Genomic DNA, 25,609 nt, shown 5'->3' on the forward strand with positions numbered 1-25,609 from the left:
AGAAAACATTCTGCCAATCCAGCACAGGGGCCATTTTTAACTCATGAGGGATTAGCAGGGTTTCAGGTCCACAGAGTGCCATCTTTTACTTTATTATCACCTCACAAAACAGGAGGCAGAGCAGCTGTACTACATTTCCTTGTAATGTTTGATGCTACGCAAGGCCGGACGCTGTCCCATTGTGATCCCTAGTGAGATCAATTTTTGCACCTTGTCTGCCACGGTCACTCTACCCTAGAGCTTGCCATGAGACCCTGTTCGCCTACATTATGCTGTGATGTAGTAGGGTCACATGGCGATCGTTGGCTGTTTAGCTCCAGCTAAAAATTACAGCCATGGGGGGGGTTCATATTAGGGTCTTGTCCATCCACCCCAATAGGAAGAGCTAAACCGCAGACACCAATGTAGCTTTTTGAAAGAAAATTGAATTTTTTTTCCTTCACTTGGTGATGTATCTTATTGCCCGATTCACCTAAGGGCAGCACATAGCCTTCACCATGTGGAAGATGTCTGATAACACCACAGAACTGTGGGGCCAGATAAAACATTGTATCTGGGCCAAACAAACAAAGGTTAGGGCTAGAGTCATGGAAAGTAATAAGCTTATTTTAATATTATTCTTGAAACTAAAGACCCCCATATTCATTAAATATCTCAAATTATTTTGTATGAAGAAGGCACCACCATAATAGTGGGAGAGATCACTGCGTAGTAAAGAATCATAGCAATAAGGCCACATTCACACATTCAGTATTTGGTCAGTTTTTTACCTCAGTATGTGTAAACCAGAACCAGGAGTGGGTGATAAATATAGAAGTGGTGACGTGTTTTTATTAGACTTTTCCTCTGTCCCACTCATGGTTTTGGCTTACACATACTGAGGTAAAATACTGACCATGTGACCATGGCCTAAGAAGGGGAGAAACGATGTTTGGACAGGCACAACCCAACATGCATTAGTTTTAGTCAGTAATGCAGAAAAAAAAATCCAGACAAATTAATAACCAAGCAACTAAAAATATGCACAAAACCAATGTTCCACCATGAGAATAACGGTGTAAGCTCAAATAATGAGACAATAGACTCCCTGACGGGAGGATCAGTAAATATTCAAGGAAAACCATCTGCAACAGTTAGGCAAACATGCGATACAAAGAAAATCTATATACGGTATACATTTCTAAATAATGGGGGGAAAAAGCACAACATCAAATATCACATGAGCAGTACCAGTAATAAGAAAGTAAATTTACATATTGGATAAATAACAGTTCAGGGGAGAGGATAAGGGATTTAAAGGATAAGAAAAAAAATTCCTGTGAGGGACAAAATTTGTCTTCCTCAGGGAGAGCATATTTTTAATTTGACTGTATCTGGCGAGTTTATTTTGCACTACGGAGTAAAAATAAAAATATTACATTGTAGGATGAGCTTGTCCAAGAATAGTTTATTTTCAGTTTATTTTACATAACTGTCATGGGAGTTAACATGCATATTGTCATTACTTTTATTAAAAAGTAATTTTCTACTTTTAGAAGATTAAACCCCAAATGTTAACTGACTAATAATAATAATAATAATATTATTATTATATATTTTCCCCCTCTCCGGGTCTAGTGTGGGTTCTCCACCGCTGCTCCAGTCTCAGCATTTTGGCTGAAGGGGTGATGTCATTAACTGCACACATCACTACTGCAGCCAATCACCGAGTTCATTGACTCTTGCTGTCTACCTCAGTCATCTATCTACCTCAAAAGGCATCACACTGTGTACCTAACACAAAAAAACGGAGTAGAAAAATCCCAAAGCACATGTTCAACAATATATAAACTTTATTAACAAGAGATGACAATACAATTAAAATGTATCAACTGCTATCATCTACTATATAAAGCTGAATGTGTGTGTGTGTGTGTGTGTGTGTGTGTGTGTGTGTGTGTGTGTGTGTGTGTGTGTGTGTGTGTGTGTGATTGGCATCTGCACCGTCACAGCTACAGCCACAAAATTTTGCACAGTCACACGTCTGGACCCTGAGAGCGTCATAGGCTATGTTGTGAGGCGAAATTTTAACCCCGCGCGTTCCAATTCACCAAACAATTTTGCCCCTATCTACATAATGGGGAAAAAGTGAAAGGAAAAGTGTTGGAGGCGTCGTAGCTACAGCCACAAAATTTTGCACAGTCACACGTCTGGACCCTGAGAGCGTCATAGGCTATGTTGTGAGGCGAAATTTTAACCCCGCGCGTTCCAATTCACCAAACAATTTTGCCCCTATCTACATAATGGGGAAAAAGTGAAAGGAAAAGTGTTGGAGGCGTCGTAGCTACAGCCACAAAATTTTGCACAGTCACACGTCTGGACCCTGAGAGCGTCATAGGCTATGTTGTGAGGTGAAATTTTAACCCCGCGCTTTCCAATTCACCAAACAATTTTGCCCCTATCTACATAATGGGGAAAAAGTGAAAGGAAAAGTGTTGGAGGCAAATTGACAGCTGCCAGATGTGAACAAGGGGGACTTAAAGAGTGAGAGCGATGGCGCCAAAGAGTATATACCGTACAGTTGCTAAGGTGGGGCCCCGACATGGGATACTCACCACACACGGGGATATGGACACACACAAAATGCGCCACACACTACCACGTGCTTGAACACATACCACCCTCAGCACACATTTCACCACACATACACCAACCTCGCCACATAAAAGTCGAAACACAAAAGTCAACGCTCAAAACTCGCCACGCGCAAAACTCGCCACATGCAAAAACTAGGCTCACGCAAAACTCGCCACAAGTGCAAAACTCACCTCATGGAAGACTCGCCACACGCAAAACTTGCACACGCGGAAAAATTGCCACATGTACAAAAGTTGCAGCACATGCAAAAGTTGCCTCACACACAACTTGCACATACTCAAAAGGCACCACACATAAAACTCGCCATGCGCAAAACTTGCTGCACACAACTTGCTACACTAACCTGTCACATGCAACTCGACACACAAAAAGTTGCTACATGCATGTTGCCACACAAAACTCATCTCACAAAAGTCGCTACATGCATGTCGCCACACGCAACTCAACACACACAACTTGACAAACGAAACTCGCCCTAAAACACACACAAGTCTGGTATTATCCTTCAAAAATAAAAATTAGATTAATAAGCAGACAAACTACAAGAGCAACAAATGTACCATATAGGAAATACGGCAGCTGTCAGTCACATGACCTGTCTATTATGTGTATGTGTGAGCTAATATATACTGCCAGGGGGAGGGCTTCCTGTTGGCTGAGGATTTATCAGGCTGCCAATTTAGCTTACAAATACTGAGGTAAAAATACTGAGCAAATAATGTGTGAACGAGGTCTAATACAGGAGGAGATGACACACAGGTATATAGTATATAGAGGAGATGACATACAGGTACATACTATATACAGGAGGAGATGACACACAAGTATATACTATATACAGGAGCAGATGACCTACAGGTATATACTATATACAGGAGGAGATGACATACAGGTATATGCTATATATAGAAGATGACATACAGGTATATACTATATACAGGAGGAGATGACACACAGATATATACAGGGGTGATGACACACAGGTATATACTATATACAGGAGGAGATGACATACAGGTATATACTATATATAGAAGGAGATGACATACAGGTATATACTATATACAGGGGAGATGACACAGCAGGTATATTATATATACAGGGGAGATGACATACAGGTATATACTATATACAGGAGATGACATACAGGTGTATACTATATATAAGGGAGATGACAAACATGTATATACGGAGGTGAAAATGAAAAGGTGTGAGTGCAAAATGAGAGGAGTGAGGGAAAATAGTGTAGTGATCGGAAAATGACAGATGCGAGGTCGAAATGACAAGTGTTAGGGGGGGAATGAGAGGAGTGAGGGAGAAAATGAGAGGTGTAAGGGAGAAAATGAGAGATATGAGGGGGAAAATGAAAGATGTGATTGGGAAAATGAGAGGCGTGATGGGAAAATAAGAGAAGTGAGGTGCTATAACTAACCACAGATATTTACTATGCCCAGGCAACGCCGGGCTCTTCAGCTAGTAGCTCATATAACACAGGAGAAAATCCAAATGGAGAGCCCATAGGTATGCCAGTGGGGCAGAAAAGTCCAATTGTCCCAAAGAGATGGGCATATACAGGTCCTTCTCAAAAAATTAGCATATAGTGTTAAATTTCATTATTTACCATAATGTAATGATTACAATTAAACTTTCATATATTATAGATTCATTATCCACCAACTGAAATTTGTCAGGTCTTTTATTGTTTTAATACTGATGATTTTGGCATACAACTCCTGAAAACCAAAAAAACCTGTCTCAATAAATTAGCATATTTCACCCATCCAATCAAATGAAAGTGTTTTTTAATAACAAACAAAAAAACCAACAAATAATAATGTTCAGTTATGCACTCAATACTTGGTCGGGAATCCTTTGGCAGAAATGACTGCTTCAATGCGGCGTAGCATGGAGGCAATCAGCCTGTGACACTGCTGAGATGTTATGGAGGCCCAGGATGCTTCAATAGCGGCCTTAAGCTCATCCAAAGTGTTGGGTCTTGCGTCTCTCAACTTTCTCTTCACAATATCCCACAGATTCTCTATGGGGTTCAGGTCAGGAGAGTTGGCAGGCCAATTGAGCACAGTAATACCATGGTCAGTAAACCATTTACCAGTGGTTTTGGCACTGTGAGCAGGTGCCAGGTCGTGCTGAAAAATGAAATCTTCATCTCCATAAAGCATTTCAGCCGATGGAAGCATGAAGTGCTCCAAAATCTCCTGATAGCTAGCTGCATTGACCCTGCCCTTGATGAAACACAGTGGACCAACACCAGCAGCTGACATGGCACCCCACACCATCACTGACTGTGGGTACTTGACACTGGACTTCAGGCATTTTGGCATTTCCTTCTCCCCAGTCTTCCTCCAGACTCTGGCACCTTGATTTCCGAATGACATGCAAAATTTGCTTTCATCAGAAAAAAGTACTTGGGACCACTTAGCAACAGTCCAGTGCTGCTTCTCTGTAGCTCAAAAGTGGCTTTACCTGGGGAATGCGGCACCTGTAGCCCATTTCCTGCACACGCCTGTGCACGGTGGCTCTGGATGTTTCCACACCAGACTCAGTCCACTGCTTCCTCAGGTTCCCCAAGGTCTGGAATCGGTCCTTCTCCACAATCTTCCTCAGGGTCCGGTCTCCTCTTCTCGTTGTACAGCGTTTTCTGCCACATTGTTTCCTTCCAACAGACTTACCATTGAGGTGCCTTGATACAGCACTCTGGGAACAGCCTATTTGTTGAGAAATTTCTTTCTGGGTCTTACCCTCTTGCTTGAGGGTGTCAATGATGGCCTTCTTGACATCTGTCAGGTCGCTAGTCTTACCCATGATGGGGGTTTTGAGTAATGAACCAGGCAGGGAGTTTATAAAAGCCTCAGGTATCTTTTGCATGTGTTTAGAGTTAATTAGTTGATTCAGAAGATTAGGGTAATAGGTCGTTTAGAGAACCTTTTCTTGATATGCTAATTTATTGAGACAGGTTTTTTGGGTTATCAGGAGTTGTATGCCAAAATCATCAGTATTAAAACAATAAAAGACCTGACAAATTTCAGTTGGTGGATAATGAATCTATAATATATGAAAGTTTAATTGTAATGATTACATTATGGTAAATAATGAAATTTAACACTATATGCTAATTTTTTGAGAAGGACCTGTATAGATATCATATATCAAATATCAAAAGACTGGGAGTATGTGGAGGGGTAAAACCCCATAGTAACGATACATAAGGCAAATCAATGTGCACAAATATGCCCCCACAATGAACCACAGTCAGGTCACAGACTATCATAACTCACCCATATCAGAGGCAAGAGGACTCCTCCCGCTCCACCGGCACCGCACTAGAAACAATGCAGCTTAGTCTTTCTGGACCTGTGGTGAGGTAATAAGATGGAGGGCTCTGTGTGGTCTTGGGATGCTCCAGCCATTCATTACCTCACCCAGGTCGTGCAAGCTGTAGAGAGAGATAATTTCGGTTTTCAAGAGTGGCTGGATACAGGACCTGCACTGATGTGAGCACAGCCTGTACAAGTAAGAATTAAAAGTTTAGTAATTACAACACATAAAAAAAGCACTCTGCCACTCCTGTGGTGAACTATAACTCCCAGCATGACATAGGATCTGCAGGACATGCTGGGAGTTATAGTTCTCCCATGGGATCTTAAAGCAGCACTCCAGTGTTATTTTTCAGCGCTGGAGTGGTGCTTCAAATATAAGCCCAGTGCCCCCATTCTTATACTCACCCTCCAGCGTCTTCATATAGTACTTTACAGACACCACACTGGTGCCGCAGCTTCCAACATAATAACATACTATTATATATAATAACAACACACATAATAGTATGTTATTTATGTTATTAAATATTTTACCACATTTTTTGCTTCAAATATTTTTCCCTATTTTCCACCTCTAAAACCTGGGTGTATCTTGTAGTCTGGTGTGTCTTATAGTCCGAAAAATATGGTAATTTTCTGAAAGTGGAAATCCTCTTTAAAGGGGTTGTCAACTACTCGGACAACCACTTCTCAATCATTACACTCCCCTTTGTAAAATAACAACTGCACTCAGCTCTGGTGCGGGCACCATTGCACTGGTGTCTCCTGGGCTCGGATGACATTGTTATGCCACGCAGGCCCTGGGGCCAATCAGCAACCACTTCACTCATTTCCTCTGGATGTCACATTATGGGTGTCACGTCTGAGCATTCCTACATGAAGTTTCCTGGAAAGCGGATTGGTCGTCGTGGACCAGTTGAATGGCCACCAAGGTCTCCCGATCTGACCCCCTTAGACTTTTATCTTTGGGGTCATCTGAAGGCAATTGTCTATGCTGTGAAGATACGAGATGTGCAGCATCTGAAACAACGGATACTGGAAGCCTGTGCTAGCATTTCTTCTATGGTGTTGCTGTCAGTGTGTCCAATGTGGGAGAAGAGGGTTGCATTGACAATCCAACACAATGGCCAGCGGTTTGAACACATTTTATAAGTGGTCATAAACTTCTAAATAACTCATGAAAGAAAAAAAGTTACGTTAAAACCAAGCACACCATTGTTTTTCTTGTGGAATTCTCAATAAGTTTGATGTGTCACATGACCCTCTTCCCACTGGGAAAAATAAAATTGGTTCCAAAATGGCTGACTTCAAAATGACTGCCATGGTCACCACCCATCTTGAAAAGTTTTCCCCTTCCCATACACTAATGTGCGACAAACAGGAAGTGGATATCACCAACCATACTGGTCCAGCAGGGCTAGAGATGATGCCCACTATAATCCGAGGCTGACACAAGGGAAGCGTACAGTGCGGCTCAAGGGCAGCCAGGAATTTTTCATGTCTTTTTTTAATTAGTCCTAAAATTAAGTTTAAAATTTACCAAAGGAAGTTTTCATTATTCCGGTTTCAATGGAAAGCTATTAGGACATGTTCCGCTGGTGGAACTGGGAGAACCATTCGCCTTTCATAGGGGTAAGCCTGGGTGTTGTATACTTGGATTGGGGTTTAACATGTATGTTTGTACACTTATGTGCTCCATAGCCCTGTTTTGAATAGTGATTCTTTCCCCCCTATGCTTCGATGATCGGCACTTGCCGTATGTACCTTGCTTAGGATGACTAGGTTCTCCCACGCCATCTAGCATACCGACAGCTTTTCCTCCACATTTCTCCTGTTTTATATGTGGTAGTACTGTGTTTTTGATCTCTAAATTATTGTTATGGACTTTATTATAATAATAAATTTATACATTGCTTTTAGATATTATGAGTTTTGGGATTTTTGCACTCCGTTCTCTTTGTCTTGTAAAACATATCATAAGCCTGACGTCGATCAGCATATTACAGCAATTTAATGGTTCAGAGAAAGGCCATGTGGAAATGTCAGAATGGCCATGTGCAGCCATGGGGAACATTTCCATCGGCTTCCAACAGGATGTCTGCCAGGATGTTTCTTTGAGCAAACCACAGGGAAGGAAACTTATTTTCCAGCAGCAAAGACCAACAAAGCTACAAGTTAAAAATGCAATGAATGAGGAAAATGGTGGTATAAAGTCTGCGGTGCCCATTCCAAAAATGTACACAGTTCAAGGATTCCAAACTTCTTCCAATGATAGTTTACCATTGTGGTTTTGACCTGATGTAGAAGTTTGGAAACCTAGAAATAAGTTGACAAAAAAACGCACTCATGCTTCACCTCTGTGTCTGATCGCATTTTTGGAACCTTGGGCAGCGCGGACTTTGAACCACCATATTCCTCATTCATTGCATTACATCTCCTTGGTGGTCCTGCTGCAGCCCTTACATCCTTCTATAGGTGTTGTGCCTGTCACAACCCTATCAGGTGAGCGCACCCATAACATCTTATACCACTTGGCGATCAGATAAGACCCTATTTGCCCTTTCTGTCCCTCCAGCTTTACTGTTTGCATTTACAAGCTTAAAAGTGTCAGATGTTAGTATATACTGAGGAAATGAGTACTTTAAATAGTTAAAAGCAATGTGCGGCCTTTTGCGAAAAATCTCCAGTCACTAAGTGACTGCATACTCCTGAACCCTCACAGCGAGCACACAGCGCACTGTCGGGATTCTCCAGTGTCGAACTGACCGCCACTTGACCGCAAACATGTAACTTGCATACTTCAGGCTACATTCTAACTGATGTGCTCAGCCTCGCTCAATTCACTTGTATGGAGCGATCCCGCTCACATGTAATCGGAATATGCAAATTGCATACTTGCAGTCACATGACCAGCCACTCTCACTGGTGACACCGGAGATTCCTGACAGTGTGCGGTGCGCACGATGTGAAGGTTCAAAAGTTTGCAGTCACAGAAGAGTGACCGCAGACTTACAGCAAAAGACCGGACAACTCCTTTAAAGGCAACCTGTCATCCAAATCATGCTAACAACCACAGACTGCATGAATCGTACATTGGAGGCGCGCTAGCAGCCATGTAAGTTTTACTCTGACACACTTTGGCATTTCAGAGAATACAGACTTTGGAAAACCAAACAAGGACTAGGATGACTAGTCAGATAGGTAACCAGCAGCTTCTCCTCACCCAGTCCTGTGGACTTATTAGACCTACTGCGAGTGTGCATAGGGAGCGACCAGTCAGGCGGATCCAGGCAGGAGAAGCAGATCTATTAGATTCAATGAAACCCACAATTTTACCTGTAAATCTGTCTTCAGCCATTTTGAATCAAATCTTGATTGTGCAACCAGGGTGAACTTCTCTGAAGACATCTTGCTTACAGTACACTGCCTAGGATTTAATAGAAAGAATTAGAAAAGTACTATAATATACTGATAATAATGAGGAATAGAGAAATTAATTTTTACCATGTAAAATCCCTCTTAAAATAACAAATTTCACTCATGTTGGGGTTCCGCTAAAGTCTCATCTCCTACTTGCCCAAGTGATTCTACGAAAACATGAGTAATTTAGCAAAAGCATAGAAATTTACATACACTGACCTAATGTCCATTTACACCTGACTATTAAAGAGTATTAAACCACGGTCGCTTAATCGCCCATAGTAAAATTGTCCTAATAACTAGTGGACGAACAAGTAACCAAGGCCAAAAAGTGAACACATTTTTTTGTAAAGCAAATGCATAAAATTTGAGCTCTGAGAAGTAGAGACACACAAAACCTAAAAATAATAATATCAGTGCAGAATTTATGTATGCCTCCTACAGGTGCATCTCACAAAATTAGATCATCAAAAAGTTACATTTATTTCAGTTCTTCAATACAAAAAAGTGAATCTCATACTATATAGACTCATTACAGGGTGATCTATTTCATGTGTTTATTTCTATTAATGTTGGTGATTATCGCTTACAGCCAATGAAAACCCAAAAGTCGTTATCTCAGTTACTTAGAATATTTTAAAACACCAGCTTGAAAAACAAAAAAAAAAAAAAAAAAGTTTAAATCCAAAATGTTGGCCTACTGAAATGCATGTTTAGTAAATGCACTCAATACATGGTCGGGCTCCTTTTGCATCAATTACTGCATCAATGCGGCGTGGCACGGAAGCGATCAGCCTGTGGCAGTGCTGAGGTGTTATGGAAGCCCAGGTTGCTTTGATAGCAGCCTTCAGCTCATCTCCATGGTTGGGTCTGGTGTCTCATCTTCCTCTTGACAATACCCCATAGATTCTCTATGAGGTTAAGGTCAGGCGAGTTTGCTGGCCAATCAAGCACAGTGATACTGTTGTTTTCAAACCAGTGTGGACAGGTGCCAAGTCCTTCTGGAGAATGACATTTCCATCTCCAATAAGCTTGTCGGCAGAGGGAGGCATGAAGTACTCTAAAATTTCCTGGTAGACGGCTGCGCTGACTTTGGTCTTGATAAAACATAGTGGACCTATACCAGCAGATGGCATGGCTCCCCAAGCCATCACTGTTTGTGTATACTTCACACTAGACCTCAAGCAGCTTAGACTCTGGGACCTTGATTTCTAAGGTCTAGTGTGAAGTTTCCACAATCAGTGATGGTTTGGGGAGCAATGTCATCTGCTGGTATAGGTACACTGTTTTATCAAGACCAAAGTCAGTGCAGCCGTCTACCAGGAAAACTGCCGACAAGTTTTTTAGAGATGGAAATGTCATTCTCCAGCAGGACTTGACACCTGTCCACACTGCCAAAATTACCAATTCCCGGTTAAAAACAACAGTATCACTGTGCTTGATTAGCCAGCAAACTCGCCTGACCTTAACCTCATAGAGAATCTATGGGGTATTGTCAAGAGGAAGATGAGAGACACCAGACCCAACAATGCAGACGAGCTGAAGGCTGCTATCAAAGCAACCTGGGCTTCCATAACACCTCAGCAGTGGCACAGGCTGATCGCCTCCATGCCACATCTTCAAGGAATTTGTATGTTCTTCCTGTGTATTTTTGTGTGTTTCCTCCGGGTTCTCCGCTTTCCTCCCACACTCCAAAGACATACTGATAGGGAATTTAGATTGTGAGCCCCAATGGGGACAGTGCCTATAGTGTATGTAAAGCACTGTGGAATAAGATAGCGCTATATTAGTAAAGCATAATAAATAAATGGGTATGTGGCTCTTTCAAAGACAAGTTCAGCTAAATCATTACATATCAAGCCCATTCCTCTATACAGATGAGGCTGTAGATCTGAAGCTTCTGTCACTCCAGATCTAGTCCCTGAAGCCACACAGCATAGAGGATGTCAGTCAAACAGAATGTGGTGGAACTGAGCAGGGAATAGAGCTGGAGTGACAAAGGCGTCAGATCTACCACGGCCATATGTATATTAATCAGCTGACGCCGATTTCGCAGTAATGGAGATAGGCATGGACTGGGCATATAAGCATATTATTGGACTTGTCTGTGCACATAAATAGTTTGGGGGGTGAAACCCTGCTGACAGGTTCCCTTTAACAGACCAAAAACATCCATGATCTAGAATGATGCATGTAAACATCCTAGTATGAAAGTCATCACGTGCTGATTGTGTGCAGAGGTATAGATAAAAAAAAAATTACAATAACAAAAAACACCTCTAAAATGTGACAGAGGGTAACAGTCACTGGTAGGACCGGAAGAAATGGTAGGTCATTTTCTGCAGTGCTTTTGCATGGCTTTTTCAGGTGGAAAGCTGTGTCCACTTTCACATTGCGTTCTGTGCACTATCAGGGCATCCTCCCAAAATCGCCTGCAAAATGGAGTCCGGACGCAGACGGGGTCAATCGACTGGAATGGCGACAGCAGAGCGAACATGCGCAACTACAGGAGGTGGACACTCAGACGTAGTAGACTACAGCCGAGCGTCCTCCTCCCATACAGTCCCGAAAAAGGTGCATACCTTCACTCTGTCATCACCATTACAGTCTACATGTCCTGTCAGCGCACAAGTCCGGACCCCGTTTTGCAGAGGATTTCAGGCGTATGCCCCGACGGAAACACAGAACGCAATGCGAAAGCACACTTAGCGTATATGCACATGGCGTCTTTCAGACGAGTCCGGTCAGTCATTGTTTGTACGGTAATTTGCATTCTGTATGTGAGCTCTCCTCATGTACAGCACCATGGAATCAATGGTGCTCGAAAAATAATAATTATGCAAATGGCGCTGATCAGAGTGCGATCCGAGTGTCAGCACAGTACGATCATATTCTTTGGGGTGCAAGAATCGGATCACACTGTGAGGAAAAGATGAAGACAAGATTTCTCCATTCTGTGAGTTTACTGAGATCGGACTGCACATGTATGTCATCTGAGTGCAGTCTGACATTTTCCAACGTCCTACAAACTTGAGTGGGTGAGCGGAATACGATTTCAAAGTGAAATAACAGGCTGCGATTTTTTTTTCACAGGGAGTCTGTCAGTGAATAAAATGCCCCATTGCATAACATTGGTCCGAGTGCTGATAAGAAAAACGGATAGCACTCACTCGATGTACAATGTGGGCCATTTATATGGATACACCTAAATAAAATGGGAACGACCCTCTTCCCATTGAAAAAAAATAAAGTTGGATCCAAAATGGCTGACTTCAAAATGGTCACCACCCATCTTGAAAAGTGTTTCCCCTCCCATATACTAATGTGCCACAAACAGGAAGTAGATGTCACCAACCATTCCCATTTCATTTAGGTGTATCCATATACATGGCACAACCTGTATATACAGTTGTGTGAAAGCTCTTAAAGGAATTTGTCATTCTTAATAAAGCCCTTTAATAGTTGCCATCTACAACTGTAAGGATGAGCCATATATTGAGTGGAGAGTGCCATGAAGACGTGGCTCCTTCCATCATCCAGGTGAACAGGCTGCCATGTTGTCTGTGGATATGGAAGGCTGGTATTTCTGCCCACAGCCCGTCCCTGCAAGATATTCAACCCAATGGCGGCACCAGCTATTAGACCTACTGTGATAAATGTACTGCTGGGTAAACCCGACAATACACCTAAAAAGCATCCTCCGACAAGGACCACCAGACATTAGATAAGCATATTAGAGACTGTCAATGCAGACAGGCAGCAAGCGACACCCATTCCCTATCTGTGCATGACAGGGTGTGACTGTGCCCAGAAACAAAGATTATCCCAAGTAACCGACACAGCGAGAGATAGTACCGGGGTGGAAGCCAGCTCACAAGGTGTCCATGTGTCCCCAGTGAAGAAACGGGGGCCCTAACATCAGTTTAAGATTACGGTGCATTCACGTGCCCATGGTCGGGCTGGCCTGGCGGGGTACGGGTGAAATGCTCAATGGGCCAGAGACCGAGGGAGAGAAGAAAAAAAAAAAAAAAAAAACACACACACAACAACACAGTTTTAAGGGGCACGGGCCCTTTAAAAGTGCAGGCAGGAGGCGCTCGTACACAGGGTTACCTGACCCGCCGCAACAACGCAAAGGCTTCAGCTGTGACCGGGCGCTCTGCTGGTAGAAGCCGTGTGCCAACATCACATAGCAGTGACGTTAAACAGCCGCATGCCCACATAAAGGCCGCACGCCAAAGCTCGTGACATCTGATAGGCCGGTGACCCTTCAATGTTACAGCTATGTGACACCAGCACGTGACCTGTCACACATCAGAGCGCCCTGTCACAGCTGCTGTCGGCGACCATTTTAGCAACCCAACCGAATATGAAGTCGCAAGAGGACCCCGGGAAGGGGGGGGGGGGGAGTGGACATAGGAGCAACATAGCAGCCTAGGAAGGGGACATTAAATAAAGGAGCCCAGGATGGGGACCTTAGTAAAGTGGACATAGGTGCCCAGTGGGGGCATTATTAAATAAAGGGTCATAGGATGGGGACATTATTAAATAAAGGGTCATAGGATGGGGTCATTATTAAATAAAGGGACCCAGGTTGGGGACATTATTAAATAAAGGGGTCCAGGTTGGGGACATTAAATAAAGGAGCCCAGCATGGGGATATTATTAAATAAAAGGGCCTAGGATGGGGACATTACTAAATAAAGGGGTGATATACTGTATGTGGGTCAGGATGAGGAACATATATTATTGGTTTATGGTGGTAAGTGGGGAACATAATTGTAGGGGTCTATCAGGGGACATTATTACTGCTGTAATTTAATTTACTTTTGAGGATACTATCTTCCATGGGGGAACAAAAGGGGGTCAAGTTGCTGTGCAGGGCGGCACTATGCTGGTTTTTTCTTCATCTGACTAAAATGTAGAAGTGGGGGAAAAAAAAATAAAAATAAAGAGGTTAATGTGGTCTGGAAGCGATCAGCAACTGATACCTGTATTATATACTGATGAGATGAGTCCTAGCTGAACGAAGTAATAGCAGTCTGTGCCAGATGTAGAAGAAAAGCAATGATGAATACTATATACAGAGCTCCTGTGTGTAATATCACCGGTGGTCACTGTATTACCTGTATACTATATACATAGCGCCTGTGTATAATGGCACTGGTGAACCCTGTATTACCCGTACACTATATACAAAGGAGCTCTGTGTATAGTGTCTGTGTACAGGTAATGCAGTGATCACCAATGACATTATACACAGGAGTAGGGTTGAGCGACTTTTACTTTTTTAGGGTCGAGTCGGGTTTCGCGAAACCCGACTAACTCAAAAGTCGAGTCGAGTGAAATCGGCCGATTATGGCGAAAAGTCGGGGATCGACCGAAACACGAAACCCAATGCAAAGTCAGTGGGAAATCTAATATTTTTTTTTTTTTATTTTCTCTCTCTCTCCTCCGTCCCTGAACAGGAAAGCTGGTGTTACACATTGCAAATCGCTACAGCGCACAAGCAACAAGATGGCGATAGGCGTCCACGCCCCTAAGACCTATGTCATCACTCTTACCACGCTCCTTCATTGGCTGAAAAAATGGCGCCAAACGCATCATACGAAACGTGACTTTGGCGCGAAGATTGCCGACCGCATGGCCGATCCCACACTAGGATCGGGTCAGGTTTCATGAAACCCGACTTTGCCAAAAGTCGGCGACTTTTGAATTTGTCCGATCCGTTTCGCTCAAGCCTACACAGGAGCACTGTACATTCTGTAATGTCACTGGTGATCACCGATTTACCTGTACACGAACACTATATACACAGTCCCCGTGTATAATGTCACTGGTGAGTACTAAATTACCTGTACACTGACACTATATACAGACCTCCTGTGTGTAATGTCACCAGCAGTAACATTAATGTTATTACTACTGTGTTTTTTATTATATGATCAGTATTGCAGTATTCGGTCACTATGTTGTGGTAATGGTGTGACAATATTTATCCCCTACATGTTGTATTATTCATTCACTACGTGATCTGGTCATGGTGTGACTGTATTTGTCCCTTGTATGTGGTATTTTTCGGTCATTATGTGGTGGTAATATGTTGTCTGGTTATGGTGTGGCGGTATTTCTCTCTTGTACAATATGTGGTATTATTCAGTCACTATGTGGCGGTGATATGTGATCTGGTTATGGTGTGATGCTTTTTACCCCTTGTATGTGGTATTCTTTGGTCACTATGTGATGGTAATATGTAGTCTGGTCACAGTGTTGTAGTTGTTCCTTGTATTTGGTATCATTGGTCTTGTTATAGTCCATTGTGTATTGAGGTCACTTGAGCGCTCTGATATCAATAAGAGGAAGTTTCTTGATTTCCAATAGAGATTAAATAGTTGAATCTTTAACCCCTCTCTGTCCTGTGACTATTACACAATAGCAAATATGTACTTACAGTCATTCTCCAGTGAAAACAAGTAATCACCTATCCTGAGGCCAGGTTCAGTATTTTACCTCAGTATCTGTAAGCCAGAATCAGGAGTGGGTGTTAAACACAGATGTGGTGACGTGCTTCTATTATACTTTTTTTTTTATTGATTGCTGGGGATCCGACTGCTGGAACCTGCACTGATCTCCAAAACGTGGAACTTTTATCTCCATTAGTATGGAGCTGCATGTACGACTTGACCACCGATCCATTCATTCCCTAAGTGGCTGCACTTGGCTTTTTCTGGAAGCCCCCAAAGAGGATGAATGGATCTGTGGTCAGACATCCTATCTGACGCTCCATTTTTAAATGGGGATAAAAGTGTCCTGTCATGGATAAAACTTCCCCATTCTTCGGTGCGGTTTCCAATGGTCGGATTCCACCAATCAAGACGTTATCACCTACCCAACCTGTGGATCGGTGATGTCCGCTTTTCATCACCTTTACTGCAAACTACCGTAATTACACATCCCAGTAATGGGGGCGCACAGTAGATGTGCCTGTGTTTTACAGTCAACGATAACGTGGATATTTGCATCTAGATGTAGGGTGGGCCCCAGACACCCCAGCCTGACCCTGCAGTATGGGACCTATGACACCGTGAATTACGATCACCAGACTTACTGCCAAGTAAAGGGCTCCCGTTTATTCATTGCATTGGGATCAGTTTTCACATCTGTTGCGCTCCGGCTTTTCTATCAGTCTCTATTGTAAAATCACGGAGTGAGATGGGGAAAATGAACAAGTAGCATTTTGGATCAGAAAGATCCTATAGAAATCTACTGGATAAACGTCCACATCAGTTTCCCTTCATCTCCGAATCTGTCAAACCCAAAGTCGCTTCACGACACAGAGAAGTCACTGATCACACAACGTCTGAGGCTGCCGATGTCTGACTGACCAGTGCCACGAGGGCGGCCACGTCATCCGGATTACTAGTGGCAGGAGCAGACACCGACGTCCCATGTCAGACTGTTTCGCCCCGGTCAGATGTCACCCACTGTCCCCGGGTCAGGCACGCAGTCTCTGGCAGCAGCACTCACAGCGACAGCTCTGCCCGTGTAGACAGCCCCTGCGGAGCTCACCGACTGGCTGCCAGAGATGCAGACAATCCCATAGACTGGACCTGGGGAGGGTGAGTACTGCGCCCAGCGAGCCTGGTCATTGCTGGAAGGGGACTATACATAGCTGGCGATGGAGAGGAGATACGCAGAGAACACGTCCTAAACCGTCACCCTGTACTCCGCAGACTAGTGCTCAGTGACTGATGGCCAGTGTATGGAGGTAGCGCTGCGCCCATCACACACAGGGCGCAGTGATCACAGCCCGGCACATATCCTCGTACTAGAATAGGGGGCATGCTCCAGGACCCGGATGTGACAGCTCAGGCCGCACTCACCTGATCTGAGGGCCACCAACCCCCAGCGGGTCACTCGCACAGCCTGCCACGGCAGGTACCCAGCTCACCCGTCAGGATCAGGCGGCCTCTGTAGGCAACACAGGAAGAACAAGACGCAGCCTGCAGAATATTAGCCAATCACACAGCAGAACACAACACCTCCAACGAATCAGCGAAGTGGATGGGCGGGACATCCTCCCAGAGCTGCAAAGGGGAGGGGTGTGGGTGGAGCGTAGACGTCACGCCAGCACCTGTCACGTGACATGTTGCCAGGCGTCTGGATGCGTATGCTGAGTGCGTAGTGCACAGTGTCAGTCACGCCGCGGGCAGGCTGAGGGCAGGAGGGCGGGAAGTGGCGCTCTCAGTGCGTTCAGGTGATCGTGATTATTTGGTGTGCATGGTGGTGCCTAGTGAGGGGAAAATGCCGGTGCAGAGGAGTCCTTGAAGTGCCCTCTCCTGTTAGAGTTGGGGGTAACCAATATGGCCACGCTTCATGGTTGGTGTAGGTGGTCGTCTAGCGTTCATTGTTCCTGAGCTGCATGCGGTGGGATGGGTGACCAGACTGGTGGAGCTACACCGTGTGCAGAGGCTCTCCATGATAAATGACCGGGCCAATGTTTACAATTCTGACCACTGTCCCTTTATGAGGTTATAACGCTGGAACGCTTCAACGGAGCCTGATGACTCTGACATTGTTTTCTCATGACATATTGGGCTTCATGATAGTGGTTTAAAAATTTTTGATATTACATGCTTTCATTTGTCAAAAAAATGAAAATTTGGCAAAACTAGATGTCACACAAAATAGTTAATAAATAACATTTCCCACATGTCTACTTTACATCAGCACAATTTTGGAACCAACATTTTTTTTGTTAGGGAGTTATAAGGATTAAAAGTTGACCAGCAATTTCTCATTTTTACAACACCATTTTTTTTTTAGGGACCACATCACATTTGAAGTCATTTTGAGGGGTCTATATGATAGAAAATAACCAAGTGTGACACCATTCTAAAAACTGCACCCCTCAAGGTGCTCAAAACCACATTCAAGAAGTTTATTAACCCTTCAGGTGTTTCACAGGAATTTTTGGAATGTTTAAAAAAAAATGAACATTTAACTTTTTTCACAAAAAATTTACTTCCACTCCAATTTGTTTTATTTTACCAAGAGTTTTCAGGAGAAAATGGACCCCAAAAGTTGTTGTGCAATTTGTTCTAAGTACACCGATACCCCATATGTGGGGGTAAACCACAGTTCGGCGCATGGCAGAGCTCGGAACGGAAGGAGCGCCATTTGACTTTATCAACGCAGAATTGGCTGGAATTGAAATCAGACGCCATGTCGCGTTTGGAGAGCCCCTGATGTTCCTAAACAGTGGAAACCCCCGACAAGGGACCCCATTTTGGAAAGTAGACCACCTAAGGAACTTATCTAGATGTGTGGTGTGCACTTTGAACAACAAATTGTTTCACTAAAGTTTATAATGTAGAGCCGTGAAAATTTAAAAATCATTTTTTTCCCACAAAAATGATCTTTTAGCCCCCAATTTTGTATTTTCCCAAGGGTATCTGGAGAAGTTGGACCCCAAAAGTTGTTGGGCAATTTGTTCTAAGTACGCTGATACCCCATATGTGGGAGAAAACCACTGTTTGGGCTCACGGCAGAGCTCGGAAGGGAAGAAGTGGCGTTTTGGAATGCAGACTTTGATGGAATGGTCTGTGGGAGTCACATTGCGTTTCCAGAGCCCCTGATGTACTTAAATAGTAGAAAACCCCCAAAAGTGACCCCATATTGGAAACTAGACCCCCAAGGAACTTATCTAGATGTGTTGTGAGAACTTTGAACCTCCAAGTGTTTCACTAAAGTTTACTGTAGAGCCGTAAAAATAAAAAATCATTTTTTTCCCACAAAAATGATTTTTTTAGCCCCCAAATTTTTATTTTCCCAAGGGTAACAGGAGAAATTGGACCACAAAAGTTGTCCAATTTGTCCTGAGTATGCTGATACCCCATATGTGGGGGTAAACCACTGTTTGGGCGCACAGCAGAGCTCCGAAGGGAAGGAGCACCGTTTTACTTTTTCAACGCAGAATTGGCTGGAATTGAGATCGGATGTCATGTTGCGTTTGCAGAGCCCCTGATGTGTCTAAACAGTGGAAACCCCCCAATTCTAACTCCAACCCTAACCCCCAACACACCCTTAACCCCAACACACCCCTAATCCCAACAGTAACCACAGCCCTAATCCCAACCATAACCCTGACACAACCCTAATCCTAACCCCAAAACACCCCTAATCCCAACCTTAACCCTAACCACACCCCTAACCCAACTGTTAACGTATCTCTAGCCCCAACCCTTACTTTAGCCCCAACCCTAACTTTAGCCCCAAACCTAACATTAGCCCTAACCCTAATGGGAAAATGGAAATTAATACATTATTATTTTTTTATTATTTTTCCCTAAGGCGGCGATAAGGGGGGGTTTTATTTACTATTTATTGTGGGTTTTTATAGCGGGTTTTTATGTTTGGCAGCTGTCAAACACTAAAAGATGCTTTTTATTGCAAAAAATAATTTTTGCATCACCACACTTTGAGAGCTATAATTTTACCATATTTAGGCCCACAGAGTCACATGAGATCTTGTTTTTTGCGGGACGAGTTGACGTTTTTATTGGTACCATTTTCGGGACATGACATTTTTTGATCGCTTTTTATTCTGATTTTTGTTAGGCAGAATGAATTTCTTTTGGGGGGAGGCGTTTATACCGTTCCGCGTTTGGTAAAATTGATAAAGCAGTTTTATTCTTCGGGTCAATACGTTTACAGCAATACCTCATTTATATCATTTTTTTAAGTTTGACGCTTTTATTTTTTGCGGGACAAGATAGCGTTTTCAGCGGTACCATCTTTTTTTATATCCGTCTTTTTGATCACGTGTTCCACTTTTTGTTCGGCGTATGATGATAAAGCATTGTTTTTTGCCTCTTTTTTTTTACGGTGTTCACTAAAGGGGTTAACTAGTGGGACAGTTTTATACGCCGGGTCATTACAGACGCGGCAATACTAAATATGTGTACTTTTATTGTTTTATATTCCTATACATAAAGAAATGTATTTATTGGAACAATATTTTTTTTCTTTATTTAGGAATATATTTTTTGTTTGTTTACACCTGTTAATATTTTTTTTTTTTTTACTTTGTCCCAGGGTGGGACATCACTGTATAGTGTTAGATCGCTGATCTGACACTTTGCAAAGTACTGTGTCAGATCAGCGATCTGACAGGCAGTGCAGAAGGCTTGCAGGCCACCTCCCTGCAGGACCCCCGCAGCAATTTTGGATCCGGGGCCTGCAGGGATGAAGACGGAGGAGGCACTCAGAACAATGCGATCACATCACGTTCGCTGTGATCATGTTTGATTGCAGTGTTCCAGGGGCTAATGTGCCGGGAGCGGTGGTTGACTGCTCCTGGCACATAGTTCCGGATGTCAGCTGTGATAATCAGCTGACACCCGGCCGCACACCCCCCGTGAGCGCGGCTGATCGCATATGATATAGGGGCCCAGACCACCTCGACAGGATAGTACGTCTAATGTCAGAAAGGGGTTAAAAGTGAGGACCCCCTTCCAGAGGTGGATCTAGGTTTTCCTGCTCCAATGGCAAGAATTCAGTTTGGCGCCCCAACTCCGTGACAGCATGCACTGTGAGAATTAAGATGTCTGCAGTCACATAGAAAGACTGCAGACTAGTGATGAGCGAGCGTGCTTGGATATCGTGTTGTCCCCGCAGCGGCATGTTTCACGGCCATTAAACAACTGCAACACATAACAGGATTCCCTAATAAACAGGTAATACCTACATGTGTTGCTACTGTCTTAACAACCGTGAAACATGCCGCTGCGGGGACTCAAACATAGTAATTGAGCATGCCCAAGATACTCAGATAACACAAGAGCATGCCTGATGAAGAGACCTGAGTAGTCTCGAAAGCTTGACTTTGTTACCATCTTTTCAGTTAGCCATTAAAAGGTATCAACCACTGAGGACTCTCTATTCTAAATATTTTTATTCACTGGGAAATGTAATTTTAACATATTACAACCTTATCTGGCAATGTGATGTGTGACACATCATCAGACACATCCTGTTTCATTTATGAAGGAAGGCCTCTGAAAGTCACAAAGCCTATTTTTATAGGAACATCAGGCGGCCTTTACTATTCTTAAAGGGCCAGCAGTCAGCCCTCACTATTCTTAGAGATCCATCAGCCGGCAATACTTTGTTCCCATTATTAAACAGAGGGTCTCCTATACTGTTATTGCGTATGCAGGGAGTAGCAGGGCTGCCCAAAATTTGGACGCACCCCAATACACCTTTGAAGAGATGTACACGAGGGCCTCCTGAAAGCAATATTTCCATTATTAGGAAGTTGATACTCCCATACTGTTTTCCCACGAAGTGAATGCAAGGCCTGCCCTGCCCTGTTATGACCTGGTGGTTAAGAGGCCACGCTGATATGACCTGGTGGCTAAAACGCAACATGGAGCGAGCTCTGAGAAGGTGGTATCTCTACTGACCGCAGTCCCTAATCCTAACAACAACACTAGAAATAGCCGTGGGATGTTCCTGACTCTCCCTAGACACCTCTTCACAGCCTAAGAAATAACTACCCCTAAAGAAGGAAATAGAAAGCTATCTTGCCTCAGAGAAAACCCCCAAAAGGAAAGATAGCCCCCCACAAATATTGACTGTGAATGGAGAGGGAAATGACGTACATAGAAATGAAATCAGAATTCAGCAAAGGAGGCCAATACTAAACTAGATAGACAGAGAGAAAAGGATACTGTGCGGTCAGTATAAAAAACTACAAAATCCACGCAGAGTTTACAAAAATGAACTCCACACCGACTCACGGTGTGGATGGGCAAATCTGCTTTTCCAGAGCTTCCAGCTAGACTGAATAAGACATAGTGACAAGCTGGACAAAAAGAGACATATTTGCAAAGCAATAGAGTCCAAACAAATGGACAAACAAAAACTAGCAAAAACTTATCTTTTGCAGACAAGGACTGGCCATATGAAAATTCCAAGGAGAGAACCAAATCCAACCAAGAACATTGACAGCAGGCATGGACTAAAGCCCAGAGCAGGTTTAACCCCTTCCCGACCCATGACGCCACGTAGGCGTCATGAAAGTCGGTGCCAATCCGACCCATGACACCTATGTGGCGTCATGGAAAGATCGCGTCCCTGCAGATCGGGTGAAAGGGTTAACTCCCATTTCACCCGATCTGCAGGGACAGGGGGAGTGGTAGTTTAGCCCAGGGGGGGTGGCTTCACCCCCCCGTGGCTACGATCGCTCTGATTGGCTGTTGAAAGTGAAACTGCCAATCAGAGCGATTTGTAATATTTCACCTATTATAACTGGTGAAATATTACAATCCAGCCATGGCCGATGCTGCAATATCATCGGCCATGGCTGGAAACACTAATGTGCCCCACCCCACCGATCGCCCCCCCAGCCCTCCGATCTGTCCGGTACACTGCTCCGGCTCCCCTCAGTCCTGTGCTCCGCTCCCCCCGTGCTTTTGTCCGGTCCCCCCGTGCTCCAATCACCCTCCCCGTGCTCCAATCACCCCCCCTGCACTCCGATCCACCCCCCCGTGCTCCGTTCCACACCCCCCCCCCCATGCTCCGTTCCACCCCCCTGTGCTCCGTTCCACCCCTCCCGCGCTCCAATCCACCCCCCCCCCCATGCTCCGATCCCCCCCCCCCCCCCGTGCTCCCCCCCACCCTATCATACTTACCGATCCTGCCGGGGTCCGTCCGTCTTCTCCCTGGGCGCCGCCATCTTCCAAAATGGCGGGCGCATGCGCAGTGCGCCCGCCGAATCTGCCAGCCGGCAGATTCGTTCCAAATTGCATTTTGATCACTGAGATAGATTATATCTCAGTGATCAAAATAAAAAAAAATAATAAATGACCCCCCCCCCCCCCCCTTTGTCACCCCATAGGTAGGGACAATAAAAAAATAAAGTATTTTTTTTTTCCACTAATGTTAGAATAGGGGTAGGGTTAGGGGTAGGGGTAGGGTTTCGGTATGTGCACACGTACTCTGGTCCGCTGCGGATTTGATAAATCCGCAGTGCTAAACCGCTGCGGATTTATGGCGGATTTACCGCGTTTTTTCTGCGCATTTCACTGCGGTTTTACAACTGCGATTTTCTATTTGAGCAGTTGTAAAACCGCTGCGGAATCCGCAGAAAGAAGTGTGTACAGCGGTTTTTGTTTCCCATAGGTTTACATTGAACTGTAAACTCATGGGAAACTGCTGCGGATCCGCAGTGTTTTCCGCAGCGTGTGCACATACCTTTAGAATTAGGCTATGTGCACACGGTGCGGATTTGGCTGCGGATCCGCAGCGGATTGGCCGCTGCGGATTCGCAGCAGTGTTCCATCAGGTTTACAGTACCATGTAAACCTATGGAAAACCAAATCCGCTGTGCCCATGGTGCGGAAAATACCGCGCGGAAACGCTGTGTTGTATTTTCCGCAGCATGTCAATTCTTTGTGCGGATTCCGCAGCGTTTTACACCTGTTCCTCAATAGGAATCCGCAGGTGAAATCCGCACAAAAAACACTGGAAATCCGCAGGTAAAACGCATTGCCTTTTACCCGCAGATTTTTCAAAAATGATGCTGAAAAATCTCACACGAATCCGTAACTTGGGCACATAGCCTTAGGGTTAGGGTTGGAATTAGGGTTGTGGTTAGGGTTAGGGGTGTGTTGGCGTTAGGGTTGTGGTTAGGGGTGTGTTGCGGTTAGGGTTGTGATTAGGGTTATGGCTACAGTTGGGATTAGAGTTAGGGGTGTGTTGGGGTTAGTGTTGGAGGTAGAATTGAGGGGTTTCCACTGTTTAGGCACATCAGGGGGTCTCCAAACGCAACATGGCGCCACCATTGATTCCAGCCAATCTTGTATTCAAAAAGTCAAATGGTGCTCCCTCACTTCCGAGCCCCGACGTGTGCCCAAACAGTGGTTTACCCCCACATATGGGGTGCCAGCATACTCAGGATAAACTGCGCAACAATTACTGGGGTCCAATTTCTCCTGTTACCCTTGTGAAAATAAAAAAATGCTTGCTAAAACATCATTTTTGAGGAAAGAAAAATGATTTTTTATTTTCACGGCTCTGCGTTGTAAACGTCTGTGAAGCACTTGGGGGATCAAAGTGCTCACCACATATCTAGATAAGTTCCTTGGGGGGTCTAGTTTCTAAAATGGGGTCACTTGGGGGTTTCTACTGTTTAGGCACACCAGGGGCTCTGCAAACGCAACGTGACGCCCGCAGACCATTCCATCAAAGTCTGCATTTCAAAAGTCACTACTTCCCTTCTGAGCCCCGACGTGTGCCCAAACAGTGGTTTACCTCCACACATGGGGTATCAGCGTACTCAGGAGAAACTGGACAACAAATATTGGGGTCAAATTTCTCCTGTTACCCTTGGGAAAATTGAAAACTTCTGGGCTAAATAATTTGAGGATAGAAAACGTATTTATTATTTTCACGGCTCTGCATTATAAACTTCTATGAAGCACTTGGGGGTTCAAAGTGCTCACCACACATCCTAATAAGTTCCTTTCGGGGTCTAGTTTCCAAAATGGGGTCACTTGTGGGGGGTTTCTACTGTTTAGCCACATCAGGGGCTCTGCAATTGCAACGTGACGCCCACAGAGCATTCCATCAAAGTCTGCATTTCAAAACGTCACTACTTCAATTCCGAGCCCCGGCATGTGCCCAAACAGTAGTTTACCCCCACATATGGGGTATCACCATACTCAGGAGAAACTGGACAACAAATATTGGGGTCAAATTTCTCCTGTTACCCTTGGGAAAATTAAAAAATTCTGGGCTAAATAATTATTTTTGAGGAAAGAAAACGTATTTATTATTTTCACGGCTCTGCATTATAAACTTCTGTGAAGCACTGGGGGGGTTCAAAGTGCTCACCACACATCTAGATAAGTTCCTTTCGGGGTCTAGTTTCCAAAATGGGGTCACTTGGTGGGGGGTTTCTACTGTTAAGCCACATCAGGAGCTCTGCAAACGCAATGTGACGCCCACAGAGCATTCCATCAAAGTCTGCATTTCAAAACGTCACTACTTCACTTCCGAGCCCCGGCATGTGCCCAAACAGTGGTTTACCCCCACATATGGGGTATCAGCGTACTCAGGAGAAACTGGACAACAACTTTTGGGGTCAAATTTCTCCTGTTACCCTTGGGAAAATAAAAAATTGCAGGCTAAAAGATCATTTTTGAGAA

At 44.2% G+C, this 25,609-nt stretch overlaps 1 protein-coding gene across 3 annotated transcripts in view; it reads right to left on the reverse strand.

Annotated features, from left to right (window-relative positions):
• The window catches only part of HERC2 (HECT and RLD domain containing E3 ubiquitin protein ligase 2), a 296,865-nt gene extending 279,491 nt beyond the window's left edge, over nt 1–17,374 (reverse strand). For all 3 annotated transcript variants that reach the window (XM_069757837.1, XM_069757836.1, XM_069757835.1), the window contains exons 1-2: nt 17,279–17,374; nt 9,312–9,402 (exon numbers count right to left, since the gene is read on the reverse strand). In XM_069757837.1, the coding sequence (XP_069613938.1) occupies nt 9,312–9,383 (72 nt within the window). In that variant the 5' untranslated portion in view covers nt 9,384–9,402; nt 17,279–17,374. The remainder of the gene's footprint in view (nt 1–9,311; nt 9,403–17,278) is intronic.
• Nucleotides 17,375–25,609: the final 8,235 nt, after the last annotated feature.

The sequence above is a fragment of the Ranitomeya imitator genome, chromosome 3 (assembly GCF_032444005.1).
Source record: "Ranitomeya imitator isolate aRanImi1 chromosome 3, aRanImi1.pri, whole genome shotgun sequence".
NCBI lineage: Eukaryota > Metazoa > Chordata > Amphibia > Anura > Dendrobatidae > Ranitomeya > Ranitomeya imitator.